Here is an 18299-nt window from a genome sequence, read left to right as displayed (position 1 = left end):
GTGCATCAAAGTTGGGACCAAGAGACTGAAAAACAGCTTCTATCTATAGGCCATCAGTTAAATATTGTTAAATGTTAAATAGCCATCACTAGCCGGCTACCACCCGGTTACTGAACCCTGCACCTTAGAGAATCACTGGTCACTTTAATAATGGAACACTAGTCATTTGAATAATGTTTAGATACTGCTTTACTCATTTCAAATGTATATACTATATTCTATTGTACTGTATTTTATTCAATGCCACTCATACATTGCTCATCCTAATATTTATATATTTCTTAATTCCATTATTTTACTTTTAGATTAGTTGTTGTGAATTTTTAGATATTACTGCACTGTTGAGCTAGGAACACAAGCATTTAGCTACACCCGCAATAACAACTGCTAAATATGCTTATGTGACCGATACAATTTGATTTGATTTGAATATATCCATATACGATGGAATCTCACTCCACACTGCCCTCACCCACCCAGATAAGAGTGTCATGACTGTCCTGACCAGGTCAGGTTACAGGAGACCACAACCCTACAGATTATCTCTCAACCCCAACAGAGGAGGAGAGATCTAGGGGTCTGAAGATGTGGTGGGTTTTATGACCCCTCACGCCCCTAGTAAATCTTAGGCCACAGACAAATTCCTTTGTCCTGTTACTATGGAGAACCAGCCTCAGAACATTAAACATGAAATAAAGGGACTTTGGAACAATGGTTACCCATCAGCCACAATGGTAGTCATGACGATAGATGGAATATGAAAATGTATGTCATTTTTGTTTTGTTATTAAAGGTCAATAGATGACGTTATTCCGAAAACATTGTAACGTAAAGAGATTTCCTAGTATATGTTTGATGTTTATACATTGTACTTTGTGTGGAAAATGTCCAAATCAAAGGGAATGTTTTGGTAACGATGAAATGTCTAAAATTGGATTTGAGTGAAATCTAGACCTTGCCCTCATTAACTTGGTATGCCCAGAGAATTGCCCTAAAGGTGGTTACGCCCACTTCTGACCCAAGGGTATAAAACCTTACATAGAGGACGACGTGACCCAAGCTGCAGCAAAGGTCTAAAAAAGTCAACGAACACAGAACGCAACGCAAGTTTGAAGACAAAGAAATCCTTTTCTACCTAAGCTATGGATGAGTAGCTGTGTCTAAGCGGGTGAATTCAAGTCGAACCACCTAGCCTCCATCTCCCATCGAATCGTGGTATCTAAAGGGTTTCATTCCTATGCTGTGAGTTCTGAGCTACAGAGCTGTCTGTCCACAGAAGACCCCTTCCAGAGCAAAGGGTGAGGGAACAGCCTCCTAAGCCAAAAGGACACTGACATCGGGAGGACGATCAGAGAGGTACGCCGGAGTAGTGTGTCATCGAGCAGCCTAGACGGTCCACGCAGAGAATCCTCAGAGATCATCCCCACGTAATACATCATTATAGTCTGACCCATAAGAGTTGCAGTTTGGGGCAAGGCTAGGGTTAGAATAGCATAGCTGACAAATTCACCCAAATGTATATTTCTCTCGTGTACTTTCTTTTTTCTCTCTCTCTTTGAAATCCCCCTTTTGGGGAACACGCACCATAGTGTGTTGGCCCGTTATACTAAGTTCTAATCAATCGCCTATAATGTGTTTTGTCTATGTGTATCTTCTATCATCATTTTACCTTTTTAGTAAATAAATATTCAACTAAGATTAGTGTGGTACGAAGTCATTGGTGAGACCCGGGTCCGTGCAGATTCATGGGCTATATGACGTTCAGAACGAGATTGGTAGAGGTAACTGGTTAATTAGCGGCTGTTGTAAAATCGATATTCTGATATTCTGAGTTAATTTGGGAAATAGAAACTCAATAAAAACTAGTTTCCCCATGGTGCCCCAGGTTAATGAGTTAATAATTGCTTGATTCAGTTAATCACGCAATTAGAAACTTGTAATCATTCGATGGGCAACAGTCATCACATTAACTAATACAACGTCACGACAAGAGGAATACTTATATCAGAATGCTGTTCATTTACTACAACTCAGAGTTCAACACCATTGTCCCCTCCAAGCTTGTCACCAAGTTTAGGACCCTGGGACTGAACATCTTCCCTCTGCTACTAGATCCTGGACTTCCTGATGGGCCGATCCCAGGTGGTAAGAGTATCACCTCTGTGCCACGTTGACCTTCAACACGGGAGCCCCACAGGGGTGTGTGCTTAGTCCCCTCCTGTACTCCTTGTTCACCCACGACTGCGTGGTAACGTACAACTCCAACACCATCATCAAGCTTGCTGACGCCACAACGGTGGTAGGCCTGATCACCGGAGACAATGAGACAGGGAGGAGGTCAGCCTACAGGGAGGAGGTCAGTGATCTGGCAGTGTGGTGCTGGAACAACAACCTCTCCCTCAACGTTAGTAAGACCAAGGAGCTGATAGTGGATTACAGGAAACTGGGGGGCGAGCACGCCCCCATCCACAGCGACGGGGCTGCAGTGGAGCGGGTCGAGAGCTTCAAGTACCTCTGTGTCCAAATAACTAAGGACTTCAAATAGTCCACTCACATGTGCACACTCATGAAGATGGTGCGACAGCACCTCTTCCTCCTCAGGAAGTTGAAAAGGTTTGGCTTGGGAATATGGCATTGGTGACATTAAAACTTGAAATTTCACACAGCCAAGTTTTCTAACAGATAACCAAGGCCAAAGCCAGTATTCTGACTCCAAGCCTACATTTACAAATGTGGGTATCTATTACAACAGCACATTGACTCATAAGTGTCTCTGGATTCCTTCAATGTAAAATGGATCACTTACCCTGGAAGGCGATACGACCTCGTGCAGCGTTTTTCCCCCGGCTATTTTCTGCCACGCACTCATACATCCCTGTGTCTTCCTGCTGGAAATGTGGAATTTCAAGAACAGCGTTGGAGTTCTTCATCTTCACCTTACTGGGAAATGGGACACCGCTGGTTCTCCTCCAACTTATTTCTGGGACTGGGCTGCAACACAATGAGGAGAAAAAATCCCTTATGGCGACTCTCTGTCAGTCTGAGGTGAAAAATGTTGATTAACTACAGAAGCATCTTTCTGTGTCATGGAATTAAATTTTTCTCTAAAGAGGAGGCTGCCAAAGCCTTTAGAATTAATGTAACCATACAAATCTGGAAATCTGGCATTCATCCATTTTCACTGTAGCAAATTTCAACAGCTTTGCCTTCCTGGACATATGAAAGGATGTTTGATTTTCACATCCTCACAATGTGCTACTCTCTTTACTCCTCTGTAAGTCTGTGATACTTGACTTCAAGACGATGAGTGATATCACTAATATTCCAGCATCCTATGAACAGCAAACCTCCTAATTACAAAGACCTGCATAACAAATAAACCTGCACTCTCACAAACACATGCACATTCACTTACTTTCCCAGTGCGAAGCATTCTAGTTTTACCGTGGATCCCTTCGCAGCTGGAACAGTGTCAGGGAAATTAACTTCTATTTTCGGTTCGTATTCACCCATTGCTCCTATGAAAGGGAGACAATACACAAACAGCATTTTGGCATCAATGATTAATGGCATACACACTTTACACCTTGGAAGACAAGCTCAACAATAACATGGGCCCAGAAACACAAAGGTCTTTATGTGTGGAACAGAAACGATCACTGAGAGGTTGGTAAGAGGGAGAGAAACGGAAAAGGTTTATTAAAGATTCAAAGAAGAATACACCTGGGGGAGGGGATGGTATGTATTCATCTCCTGTGGAGATGTGACTTCTTTTCAGACTGAATCTAATATTCAAGCTGCTAGGAGGGCAGCAACTCCACCCGATGACTTTTCCCTTTGAGGAGGTAAGGTTACCCTGTCTTTTACCAAGTACAATTAGCATTATAGACTATCAGGAAAGAATGGTCTATTGTAGACTGTGTATAGTCTGCCAATGCTATACACGTTGAGCGGGGTAGACTATTGATGTTGTAGCCTGTGTAGCGCCTATCTCTTTTACAAGGGGCTTAATCTGGGCAGCTTGTGCAGTCTGATCAGCGTGTATGTTTACATAAAGGATGGGATCTTACCGTCATTCCTCAGGACCAGTGGTGTAGGAGAGCTGAGGACTTTGCCCTTAGTGATGCTATTGTTGACCACACAGGTGTAGTTGCCCACATCAGAAGGCTCCACTTTAGCGATGTACAGACTTCCTGTCTCCTGGGAGATGAATCGACGACTATCTTGCTGGACTAAGTAGGGGTACTCATTGAAGATCCATGCAAATGTCAGCTCTAGGAGGAAGAGGAATGTGACAGCGGTAAATACAGTAGTAGTACTGAACAGTAACATAGACGTAGTAGTCAACATTGAAAAATGCCCTTTTGAAAATATCATTTAGCATGTATGTGAAATGTTTGTGTAGATATATCCTATTGCTGAAATACTGTACTAGAAATCAAAATACATTTTCTTCTCTATATTTAAAGTTTAAAGATACCAGGCGAATGCAGTAGAACAGCTATTGCTTCACAAGAAAGAGAGTCCAAAGGAAAGAGAGCAAACCAAAATGGATTACAGCACCGCACTGGCACTCTCATGACACATGCCCTGTTCTCTACTCTGAGTGACTCAGGACAGGGCTTTCTTCCAGGCTTGTCTCATGCATGCCATGCTTCTCCTCAGCCAACAGGACTAGCATAATTAAGAACACAGAACACAGCATTACTGACTCATCTTGAAGAGAGCACAGATTCACAGGCATGAGGTACTGTAGCAGTAGCCTATCCAATGTGGTGTGGAGGCGAGAGTGTGTAGGGAGCTACAAAGTGTGTACGTACTGTCACTCATTTCCTGTCCCCCTGGGAGCAAAAAGCCTTGCAACCTTGGCTGCTGGGATCACGCTTTGGCAGTCGGTTCAATGAAGCCAAAACTAATTCATTCTGATGAAGCAAAGCAAGACCAGGTATCCCTGACTCTAAGCTATGTGGCCAGTGATGAACAGTGATAGCATTTGTCAAGCAAATACAAGTAAAGAGGAAAATGAAAATATAGTGCAACAACCTCTTTTCTTATTGAACACAATAGCCATTTATGTAACATGCACAACGTTACAAACATGCCATAGCTACAACACAAAAGGAAACCATCCCATAATTGAGCCCTTGAGAATAAACAAATATTTATGATGGAGCCCTAATGCAGTCACTTTAGCTCGCAACAATATTTCATTTGTGGCCATGTCTATGTAACATGAGATATAATGTGTCATTTGAGAAAACATCTATTCCAACATTTGAAGCCACTGAGGCAGAATAAAAACCAGCAGGGATGTCTTATAGTCAGTGGGTAACAATGGGCCCAACGAGTTCAAGGTTGTGCGTCACATTCATGCTTCACAATGCAATGAGAGCAGTGCTACGCTTACTGGGTCGTATTCTCTTGTTCAAAAAAGGAAAACCAAACAAAACACAATACTGCTATGGTGACAACAACATGCCTGGCATAAGATCATTTCTGAGCAAGAGGCTGTCGCAGTGTGTTTCAAACTGGCTACACAAGGCCATTATCAACTCCTTCAGCTGTACAGGCCTGTATACACACACACACACACAATGTGTACTATACAAAAGAGAGGAACCTCTAATGGGTCACGTTTAAAAGGATACTTCAGGTTTTTGGCAATGAGGCCCTTTATCTACTTCCCCAGAGTCATAGGAACCGTGTATACCATTTTTTTGTCTCTCTAGTATGAAGGAAGTTACTTCCTTAAACTGCACACAGACATAAAAATGATATTCACAAGTTCAAATAAAATTATATTGGTCACATACACATATTTAGCAGATGTTATTGCAGGTGTAGCGAAATGCTTGTGTTCCTAGCTCCAACAGTGCAGTAGTATCTAACAATTCACAACAATACACACACATCTAAAAGTAAAAGAATGCAATTAAGAAATATATACATCTTAGGACGAGCAATGTCTGCATGGCATGGACTAAAATACAGTAGAATAGAATAGAGTATATACATATGAAATGAGTAAAGCAGTATGTAAACATTATTCAAGTGAATAGTGTTCCATTATGAAAGTCCATTTCTATGTGCAGTGGCAAGACAAAGTATGTGAACCCTTTGGAATTACCGGGATTTCTGCATAAATTGGTCATAAAATTTGATCTGATCTTCATCTAAGTCACAACAATAGACAAACACAGTGTGCCTAAACTAATAACACACAAATTATTGTATTTTTCATGCCTATATTGAATATATAATTTAAACATTAACAGTGTAGGTTGGAAAAGGTATGGAGTCAGAAGTCAGCAAACGTGGAGTCCAATCAATGAGACGAGATTGGAGATGTTGGTTAGAGCTGCCCTGACCTATAAAAAAAACTCACAAAATTTGAGTTTGCTATTCACAAGAAGCATTGCCTGATGTGAACCATGCCTCGAACAAAAGAGATCTCAGAAGACCTAAGATTAAGAATTGTTGACTTGCATTAAGCTGGAAAGGGTTAGAGAAGAATCTCTAAAAGCCTTTATGTTCATCAGTCCACGGTAAGACAAATTGTCTATAAATGGAGAAAGTTCAGCACTGTTGCTACTCTCCCTAGGAGTGTCCGTCCTGCAAAAATGACGGCAAGAGCACAGAACATAATTCTCATTGAGGTTAAGAAGAATCCTAGAGTGCCAGCTAAAGAGTTACAGAAATCTATGGAACATCCTAACATCTCTGTTGACGAGTCTACGATACGTGAAACACTAAACAAGAATGGTGTTAATGGGAGGACACCACAGAAGAAGCCACTGCTGTCCCCAAAAAAACATTGCTGCAAGTCTGAAGTTCATATAAGAGCACCTGGATGTTCCACAGCGCTACTGGCAAAATATTCTGTGGACAGATGAAACTAAAGTTGAGTTGTTTGGAAGGAACACAACACTACGTGGGGAGAAAAAAACTAACTTAGGGAGGAGGCTGCTTGGTTTGGGGCTGCTTTGCTGTCACAGGGCCTGGACAGCTTGCCATCATCGACAGAAAAATGAATTTCCAAGTTTATCAACACATTTTGCAGGAGAACGTAAGGCTATCTGTCCGCCAACTGAGCTAGTCAGAAGTTGGGTGATGCAACAGGACAATGACCCAACACACAGAAGTAAATCAACAACAGAATGGCTTCAACAGAAGAAAATATGCCTTCTGGTGTGGCCCAGTCAGTCCTGACCTCAACCCGATTGAGATGCTGTGGCATGACCTCAAGAGAGAAGCCTCCTCCCTAAGTTTGTTTTACTCACTGCTTTAGCACACCAACCCTGATGTCCTTGCCCGTGTCTGAATCCTGGTTTAGGAAGGCCACCAACAATTCTGAGATTTCCATACCCAGCTACAACCTTTTCCATCAAGATAGAACTGCCAAAGGGGGAGGAGTTGCAATCTACTGCAGAGAAAGCCTCCAAAGTTCTGTCATACTTTCCAGGACTATACCCAAACAGTTTGAACTTCTCATTTAAAAAATGAACCTCTCCAGAAATAAGTCTCTCACTGTTGCCACCTGCTATCGACCCCTCTCCGCTCCTAGCTGTGCCCTGGACACCATTTGTGAATTTATCGCCCCGCATCTAGCTTCAGAGTTCGTTCTCTTAGGTGACCGAAACTGGGATATGTTTAACACCCCGGCAGTCCTACAATCTAAGCTAGATGCCCTCATTCTCACACAAATCATCAAGGAACCCACCAGGTACAACCCTAAATCTGTAAACATGGGCATCCTCATAGACATTATCCTGACCAACTTGCCCTCCAAATACACCTCCGCTGTTTTCAATCAGGATCTCAGCGATCACTGCCTCATTGCCTGTATCCACGGTCAAACGACCACCCCTCATCACTGTCAAACACTCCCTAAAAAACTTCTGCGAGGAGGCCTTTCTAATTGACCAGGCCGGGTATCCTGGAAGGATATTGACCTCATCCCATCAGTCGAGGATGCCTGGTCATTCTTTAAAATTAATTTCCTCACCATCTTAGCATAAGCATGCCCCGTTCAAAAAATGCAGAACTAAGATATAGCCCTTGGTTCACTCCAGACGTGACTGCCCTTGACCAGCACAAAAACATCCTGTGGCGGACTGCAAAAGCATCGAATTGTCCCCACGATATGCAACTGTTCAGGGAAGTCAGGAACCAATACACGCAGTCAGTTAGGAAAGCAAAGGCTAGCTTTTTCAAGCAGAAATTTGCATCCTGTAGCTCTAACTCCAAAATGTTTGGAGACACTAAAGTCCATGGAGAACAAGAGCACTTCCGCCCAGCTGCCCACTGCACTGAGGCTAGGTAACACGGTCACCACTGAAAAATCCATGATAATCGAACATTTCAGTAAGCATTTCTCAACGGATGGCCATGCCTTCTTCCTGGCCACTCCAACCCTCGCCAACAGCTCCACCTCCTCCGCAACTACTCGCCAGAACCTCCCCAGCTTCTCCTTCACCCAAATCCAGACAGTAGATGTTCTGAAAGAGCTGCAAAACCTGGACCCGTACAAATCAGCTGGGCTAGACAATCTGGACCCTCTCTTTCTAAAACTATCCGCCACAATTGTTGCAACCCCTATTACCAGCCTGTTCAACCTCTCTTTCATATCGTCCGAGATCCACAAAGAATGGAAAGCTGCCGTGGTCATCCCCCTCTTCAAACGGGGTGACACCCTAGACCCAAACTGTTACAGACCTATATCCATCCTGCCCTGCCTATCTAAAGTCTTCGAAAGCCAGGTAATAAACAGATCACTGACCATTTCGAATCCCACTGTACCTTCTCCGCTGTGCAATCCGGGTTCCGAGCCGGTCACGGGTGCACCTCAGCCACGCTCAAGGTACTAAATGATATCATAACTGCCATCGATAAAATATATACCGTCTTCATCGACGTGGCCAAGGCTTTCGACTCTGTCAATCACCGTATTTTTATCGGCAGACTCAATAGCCTTGGTTTTTCTAATGACTGCCTCGCCTGGTTCACCAATTACTTTGCAGACAGAGTTCAGTGTGTCAAATCGGAGGGCATGTTGTCCGGACCTCTGGCAGTCTCTATGGGGGTACCACAGGGTTCAATTCTCGGGCCGACTCTTTGCTCTGTTTATATCAATGATGTCGCTCTTGCTCTGGGCGATTCCCTGATCCACCTCTACGCAGATGACACCATTCTGTATACTTCTGGCCCTTCCTTGAACACTGTGCTAACTAACCTCCAAACGAGCTTCAATGCCATACAACACTCCTTCCGTGGCCTCCAACTGCTCTTAAACGCTAGTAAAACCAAATGCATGCTTTTCAACCATTTGCTGCTCGCACCAGCCCGCCCGACTAGCATCACCACCCTGGACGGCTCTGACCTAGAATATGTGGATAACTATAAATACCTAGGTGTCTGGCGAGACTGTAAACTCTCCTTACAGACTCATATTAAACATCTCCAATCCAAAATAAAATCTAGAATCGGCTTTCTATTCCGCAACAAAGCCTCCTTCACTCACGCTGCCAACATACCCTAGTAAAACTTACTATCCTACCGATCCTCGACTTCGGCGATGTCATCTACAAAATAGCTTCCAACACTCTACTCAGTAAACTGGATGCAGTCTATCACAGTGCAATCCGTTTTGTTACCAAATCACCTTATACAATCCACCACTGCGACCTGTATGCTGTAGTCGGCTGGCCATCGCTACATATTAGTCGCCAGACCCACTGGCTCCAGGTCATCTACAAGTCCATGCTAGGTAAAGCTCCGCCTTATCTCAGTTCTCTGGTCACGATCACAACACCCACCCGTAGCACACAGGTTTATCTCACTGATCATCCCCAAAGCCAACACCTCATTTGGCCGCCTTTCCTTCCAGTTCTCTGCTGCCAGTGACTGGAACGAATTGCAAAAATCGCTGAAGTTGGAGACTTTTATTTCCCTCACCAACTTTAAACATCAACTATCTGAGCAGCTAACCAATCGCTGCAGCTGTACATAGTCCATGTGTAAATAGCCCACCCAATCTACCTACCTCATCCCCATACTGTTTTTATTTTATTTATTTTTATGCTCTTTTGCACAGCAGTATCTCTACTTGCACATCATCATCTGCTCATTTATCACTCCAGTATTAACTTGTTGACGCTACCCATCCCGGTACCGGGATAATTGTCATCAGCACCTGCTGAATAGCATAGCGCCACAGTCAAATAATATTACAAAAAAATATTCATATTCATGAAATCACAAGTGCAATATAGGAAAACACAGTTTAGCCTTTTGTTAATCCACCTGTCATCTCAGATTTTGAAATTATGCTTTACAGCGAAAGCAATCCAAGCGTTTGTGTAAGTTTATCGATAGCACAACATAACATTATGTACACTAAGCATTAAGTAGCTAGGTCACGAAAATCAGAAAAGCAATCAAAACAATTGTTTACCTTTGATGATCTTCGGATGTTTTCACTCACGAGACTCCCAGTTACACAACAAATGTTCCTTTTGTTCCATAAAGATTATTTTTATACCCAAAATACAGACATTTGTTTGTCACGTTATGTTTCAGAAATCCACAGGAAAGAGCGGTCATGAAAACACAGACGTATATTCCAAATAATATCCATAATGTCCACAGAAACATGTCAAACGTTTTTTATAATCAATCTTCAGGCTGTTTTTAAAATACATATTCGATAATATATCAACCGAGTGTGTAGCTTTTTCAATAACAGCGGGAGGAACAATGGCAGCTTTACTCAATTGCGCAAAACTCACTCTGAGAGCCCCCACCTATCCACTTACGCAATGTGATCTTTCACGCTCATTTTTCAAAATAAAAGCCTGAAACTATGTCTAAAGACTGTTGACACCTTAGGGAAGCCATAGAAAAAGGAATATGGTTGATATCCCCTTAAATGGAGGATATGCATGCATAGGAACAGAGAGGTTTCAAAATAAGAGGCATTTCCTGATTGGATTTTCATCAGGCTTTCGCCTGCAATATCAGTTCTGTTATACTCACAATATTTTTACAGTTTTGGAAACTTTAGAGCGTTTTCAATCCTAATCTGACAATTATATGCATATTCTAGTTTCTGGGGCTGAGAAATAGGCAGTTTCAAATGGATACGTTTCTTAGCCAAAAACGAAAATACTGCCCCCTACACTCAACAAGTTAATCTGCTAAATTGTAATTATTCGCTCTTATGGCCTATTTATTGCCTAACTCCTCATGACATTTGCACAAACTGCATATAAGACTTAATTTTTTCCTACTGTGTCATTGACTTGTTTATTGTGTTATTGGCTTGTTTATTGTTTACTCCATGTGTAACTCTGTGTTGTTGTCTGTGTCACACTGCTTCGCTTTACCTTGGCCAGGTTGCAGTTGAAAATGAGAACTTGTTCTCAACTAGCCTACCTGGTTAAATAAAGGTTAAATAAAATAAATAAATAAATAAAGTTCACCCCCAAGAATATTGTTTAACTGAAACAGTTTTGTTAAGAGGAATGGTCCAAAATTCCTCCTGGACATTGTGCAGGTCTGATCCGCAACTACAGAAAACATTTGGTTTAGTGCTGCCAAAGGAGGGTCAACCAGTTATTAAATCCAAGGGTTCACATACTTTTTACACCCTGCACAGTGAATGTTTACACTGTGTTCAACAAAGACATACAAATATATAATTTGTCATGTGTTATTAGTTTAAGTAGACTGTGTTTGTCTATTGTTGTGACTTAGATGAAAATCAGATCAAATGTCATGACCAATTTCTGCATAAATCCAGGTAATTCCAAAGGGTTCACATACTTTCTTTCCAATGCATATGGGGCAGCAGCCTCTAAGGTGCAGGGTTGAGTGGATGGATATTTAACAGTCTGATGGCCTTGAGATAGAAGCTGTTTTTCAGTCTCTCGGTCCCAGCTGTGATGTTCCTGTACAGACTTCGCATCTGGATGGTAGCGGGGTGAGCAGGCTGTGACTTGGGTGATTGATGTCCTTGATGATCTTTTTGGCCTTTCAGTGACATCGAGTGTTGATTGTCAGTGATGTGTACGCCGAGGAACTTGAAGCTTTTCAACTTCTTCATCTGACTCTGAAGTAGATAAAGGGCGTCCTTGCCAAAATCGCAAATTATCCCTTTAAAGTGAGTGGTGGTCCTTTGTAGCTCAGTTGGTAGAGCATGGCGCTTGTAATGCCAGGGTAGTGGGATTGATTTCTGGGACCATCCATACGTAATATGTATGCACGCATGACTAAGTCGCTTTGGATAAAAGTGTCTGCTAAATTGCATATATTATGGTCCTGCAACAGGGTCAGTCTGTATGTGCAAAGTCCATTATTCAATACCAAGGAAAGTTGAACTGAGTAGGGTTGCGATCACACAGACTTCAATAGCAATCTCAAATGTGCAGAGTCATTCATCTGTACAAGTTGAAAATAGCATGAAAGATAAACAAGATATCCCAGAAAGTTTTTTTGTTTGTTTTTCCTCTAGGGTATAGAATAAATGAGTTTGAAAAATCACTTTGAATTCTACATTCCATTTGAGTTGGGATAAGTTACAATTGATTATGTGATCCAGGTTTTAAAATCACTTTGCTGGGAACGTATTGCCTAAGGATCAGGTTAAGCCTCCAATTTGAGGAACATCTTTTCATTTGCCCCCAGATTTGTCTCTAATTGAAGGAAATAGTTCAGAATGAAAAACAAACAGAGGCCAATCACGCACGGCTTTATTCTGCAGACATCTGTGTGCAATACGTTTCATTTGAGGTTGCTAGCTGGAATGATTGCTTTGAGGGCTAACAAATACGGTGTTATGAATAAACATATTGTGACCCCCCCCCCCCCCCCCCCCCCCCCGAATAACTTCTGTATATAATACTTAATCAAAGATTGTAATGGGATACAGAAGAGCGGTACCTTTCCAGTTATTCATAGATATCTCTGATAAGGAGAAAACATACCTCCAGAATGCATGGGTGGTCCACATAACAAAACCACTCCTTGGCCCTCTCGGACATTCACAGCACTCCGTGCAGTTTGGGTCTTGAAGTTATCTAGGTCTAATCAACACAAAAATCCAGCTTTAGTGTTACTACAGAATGGATGAATATGCATAATAAAGCATAATGGACAGTAAGCACTAACATGAGTATGCCTAAATACAGCTGACAACTCAATCAGTAATCAGTTTCCCACTGTGGTTTGAGTTTCACCAACACATGCATCCGTTATATTGGTTTCTTCAAAGCTCTAAAATCCATGTGGTGCAGGAAACCATTCACAGGTACAGTGATTGATTGCTTTAGAACACACCCAATGCTATACAATACTTTGAAAGGCAACTGTAACATTGAACATTATTGATGGACTTGAGTATGTGATGTATACCTCACAACACACCGTTGTTATGATAGCAGCAGGAGATTAACTTGCAAAGGGATAATAGAGAGAGGAGGAAACTTGGAAGAACTTAACAAACATAGAGCACATGACGAAAAACAGGATTCAGTGCCAAGAGCAATAACCAACATCATTATTAAATGCAGTGTAATCTTGCACTTAGCTTCCCCATTGATACTCTGGGAGCAATTCATCCCTGCAAATGAAAGGGGAAAAAGCTGACAGACTGAGCTTGTACCTGGGATGATGAAACATTACTCTGTTTCAGTGAGTGATGGGCAAACCACTGTACCCCTGTGCCTAATGACTCCGCACCCTTGGGCTGGCAGCCCTGCAGTCAGGCCCCGAACACAAACAAAAGAAAGTCAATGTGACCGTTAAGACAAATTGGGAAAAGAGAAGGATTATAGAGGGGAGTGGGAGAGCGAAGGGAAGATTAATGAGCCAGTCTCTGATGACCGTGGTGAAATCCAACACGGCCAAGTCATAGCAGGATTCTGTCCAGGCCACGCGGTGGGTGGCCATCTTCCAACAGAGCAGTTGAGAATTAGAACTCTCAGCCAAGGTGCTGATTCTAAAGCAGGAGGAGGTAGGCTACCTAGGCTATCTACAGACAGGTGGTGCAGGCTGGTTGGAAAGCATAACCACACAGCTGCAGCTGATCATGACGGTAATATTAATTTCAAACAGTGGAGGTTGGTACTGAAATGTAGTAATCAGTTAAGGTAGGGAGAGGAGGCCCTCCTATTCTCCTCTCTCCTCACACAGAAAGTCACAGCAGGGACTGGTGCTAAAATGCAGCACTCTGCAGGCTGGCTCTACCCTGTCTGTAGTAGAATGAGTGCTTCCTCTAGGCTAATATGTCTCCTCTGCACAGACTCCAACTCTGAGAGCCAACAAGAATGTGTCGGGAGGGAAGCCAGAAAAATATATATAGAGAGGTATCTTATCCAACTTATCCAGTTGTGTTACAGTTGTTCAGAAATTCCATGTAAATAGGATGAAGTTGATGGCCATAACACATCACAAAAAAGAAACACATCATCAAAATGATGGTTGAATTGTGGAGACAGGAAATGGAGGAAGCAAGCCATCCTTGTCTATGGCAGCTTCTTCATTACAAGGAAAAGCTAGCAGCCTATGCAGCAACATACATGTATCGCCAATACCTCCTCTGTGCATTCCCCTACTAGACAATAAATATCAAGCAGCTTCCCTCCTCACCTAGGACCCACAAGTGAGATTCATTATCCAGCCCATGAGGGTAAAGGCAGTCAATCTCTTAAGGGGAAGGAAAGGCCTAGGACATGATCAATAGTGAGACGGCATGATCAGTGAGAGGGGAGAGGTGTCTCTACACTGTCTGTCTGTTGGCTCTCTATATGGTAGAGAATCATGCCAAAGCTTCATATTCATATAAATGATTGTGTCTGGTTTGCAAAGTCTTAAGCTTTATTTGTGTTGTTTTCCTTTCAAGTCCAGAACGCAGACTCTGGCATAGATTTGCAAAGTATCAGTCAATACCGAGTGAGCTCAGATGCTGTCAAACCTGGAAACACAGCGACTAATGAGAATCAATGGAGTCAGAAGCTGCCTTACCCATTTTGTTGCATCTGACATTTCATTCAATTAACCCTTAAAAATATATACTTGAAGCAAACCAAACAAGAAATCAGAATGCTAAGGCCACAGCAACAATACTCACACAGACACACACAGATGTGTTAAAAATAGCCCAATCACTTACATGCAAATTGTAGAGTGGCTCGGCAGCTGAGGATGATCCCCCATGTGTTGAAGGCAGTGCACTGGTATATCCCTGTGTCTTGGTCCCTGTCCAGACTGTTAATGATCAGGTTGCCTCCAGACATGTGACGCCGGTAGTCACTCCCCAGATCAATGAGTGTTCCGTTAAGCGACCATCTGGAAAGACGCAAACACAATCAGCAGCCGGGCCTCTGGAGATGCACACTCACAAACATGTATCATATGGATCGATTTGATGGGTGCAGGTGACCATTATTCTGTGAACAACATGAGATAGGAAATATCAAAACATTAGTTTGAATCTTTATGATTCCCTCATGATAAAGACAATTGAATCAAATGAAAGATATTGGATAAAATCACCCTGTAATTATTGGTGTTTTTAGAATGAGACTTTTCATAGTGTATTGGGTTAGCCTAGCTAGCTGCCTTGGCATTTCAAAGACTGGCCTATTTGTTTCTATTGTACATAATTGTATTATGAAAAAAAATGTACTTCACATCTCACATTAATGAAATAAAATAATTATGATATAAAATGATATAAAATATATTATTTGTTTTGAGTCATAGCTCAAAACAAATAATATTTTCAAAAACACCAATCACCAGCTAAAATAAATACAGGGATTTAAACTGAGTGAGGTCAAATAAAGTAAAATATAAAATGTTTTGGACGGTTTTGTACTAATGATTTGCTGCAATAAACTATTTACAAATAGGGAAAAAAATTGTTTTTCCAAAGTGAGACAGAAACCTAAAAATGAAAAAGGAAAATGAACGAAGCTGAGAGGCATGATAAGTATGGATTATTTTCCACTTAAGAAAGCAAGTAATTGGAAATGATTAGGATGAGACTTTGAGCCAGCTAGCTTGAACAATGCCATTCTGGGACAGTGAAATGACAATTCCAATGATGAGCAAAAAAAATCTATATTATTTTCCCCCTTTTCTGTAAACTAACGAGCAGAGAAAATTATTCTTCACACAGCCTTAAAACCAGCCATGACTCTCCCCAGACTCCCGCCTGACAGACTACAAAAGATATAGCTGTCTTTCATGTTGTTGACTGCATTATTCATCTATCACAGTGTGGTTTTCACTTAATCAGACATATTTTGTCATCATTCCACATACCAAAATTATTTTCAAAATGTTTGAAGTTACAGTGTGTGATGAAGCCTGTTTCGTGGGCGCACAAATATGAATGCAAAAAACTAGGGAGTTTGATGACTTATTGAATCTCAATTGCTTTAAAAAAAACAGCTTGTTTCTACATGTTCCAAACTGCTCTGTTGATACAGTATGATACATCATGTTACCATAGGTATACAGTCTATAGAAGGAGGATCTCACGTGTAATCTCGTCCTAATATTGATATATTTCTTAATTCCATTCTTTTACTTTTAGCTTTGTGTGTATTGTTGTAAATTGTTAGATACTACTGCACTGTTGGAGCTAGGAACCCAAGCATTTCGCTACACCTTCAATAACATCTACTAAATATGTGTATGTGACCAATAAAATTAGATTTGATTTGATTTATAATAAAGTGGAGAGGGGGAGAGGGAGAGGTGGTCTGGTGGCTAATTATATTCGCAGCCACCCCAGAATATCTGAAGTTAATGGGAGAGGACAGTAGGCAGGCTGAGCAGATCAGACACCCCTGGAGCAGATGGCTGAGCTCTGCCTCTGCTGGGTGTGATGGTGTCTATGCACGACATAGCCAGTCACTATGCCAGCCACCCCATCTAGCAGCAGTAGCAGCAACACCTTAAACTGCAAGCCTGAACAGTGGGACAAGTTGTCAGAGACACCCCTCACCTGCCACCACTAAGTAGCCACCAGAAAAGGCCTGGTATGAAACCCCCCTGAGGGTGAAGGCTAGGTGACAGAGCATGAAACTCCCGTTACATATAGAGCACCCATTCCATGAGAGTAAGAGTAAAGAACAAGGATAGACCACAGTGCTGCAGCTAGTGTAATTTCACTACAAAACAAGCAGATGTGGAGTTATTTAACCTGAACCAATATAATTGAAATCACACAAATTACCAAGCAGTCATCACACTGAGATGTTATTATCACTCCACCACTTAAACCCCATGTGGACATAACTATCCTTTGCCATCCACTATCCAAAACATGAATTATCCATGTTAGCATAGTCATATTGTATTTGAGTCGTCACCATCATCATCATATGCAGTGATGTGTATCTCTCTAACAGTCAGTAAAATGGTTCTCATCACCTGTGATGTTGTAAAACCTCAAATATGGCAAAAACATTAAATTAGACATATTTTTACTGTGAGAGTATAAGATTGTTGCAAGCAGCATGCTGTGACCTGTATAGAAGTCTGTGCCCTCAAACCTGTTGCCAGCTCTGAACTAATGAGGACTAGGGTTGCAAAGGGTAGGAAACTTTTCGGTAAATTTCCGGAATTCTTCCATGGGAAGTTAAGCCCTGGAATTTGGGGGACTTTGCTTAAATTCATCCAAAAAGTTAGCTCATAACAGTGAACCTTTTTTTGTGGGATACACAAGGCAATTCTAGATCTTGTGGCATATTTTGGTTAAACTATCCACAATTCAATGGAATTGCAACCCTCTGCAAGCCACAGTGTATTCTTCCATCACATGTGCAGTGAACTCTTCCATCACATGTACAGCTGATTCTCAAGATCTTGCACACTAATGAGATGCTATTGAGCCCACACTACTACACTGTCTGATCCAAGGACTACATGCGTTCTGGTAAGTTCACAACAAGCAAAAAGTCCCTCTACTTCTCTTCGAGGTGAAAATAATGAATCAGACACCTTATCGATAGCAACAGCTCATCGTCCTCCTGCAATCAGATGTGTTTTTACTCAATGGAGGAACGTAGTCAGAGAAATGCTGATGAATGTCTTGCTCGAGCTGTGTATGCAACTGGTTCACAGATTCAGAGTTCAAGTGAAGATCAAGCAAATCATCTCTGATGGGTGGTCGAATGTTCGTTGGCAAGGAATAACTAACTACATCATCTCCACCCCTCAACCTGTATTATACACGAGCACAGACACAAGGGACAGACACAACATTCTCTACATTGCATATGAGCTGA

General features: G+C 41.9%; 1 protein-coding gene across 1 annotated transcript in view; it reads right to left on the bottom strand.

Moving 5' to 3' along the window:
• The window catches only part of LOC109898180 (contactin-3-like), a 96560-nt gene that overhangs the window by 28096 nt on the left and 50165 nt on the right, over positions 1-18299 (bottom strand). Inside the window, exons 4-8 of the mRNA XM_020493037.2 lie at positions 15170-15345; positions 12984-13082; positions 4071-4274; positions 3416-3518; positions 2807-2991 (exon numbers count right to left, since the gene is read on the bottom strand). Of these exons, the coding sequence (XP_020348626.1) occupies positions 2807-2991; positions 3416-3518; positions 4071-4274; positions 12984-13082; positions 15170-15345 (767 nt within the window). The remainder of the gene's footprint in view (positions 1-2806; positions 2992-3415; positions 3519-4070; positions 4275-12983; positions 13083-15169; positions 15346-18299) is intronic.

Source organism: Oncorhynchus kisutch, linkage group LG1 (genome assembly GCF_002021735.2).
Source record: "Oncorhynchus kisutch isolate 150728-3 linkage group LG1, Okis_V2, whole genome shotgun sequence".
Taxonomy (NCBI): Eukaryota; Metazoa; Chordata; class Actinopteri; order Salmoniformes; family Salmonidae; genus Oncorhynchus; species Oncorhynchus kisutch.
The sequence above is the reverse complement of the archived record's forward strand: the minus strand, read 5'-3'. Positions and strand labels throughout refer to the sequence as shown.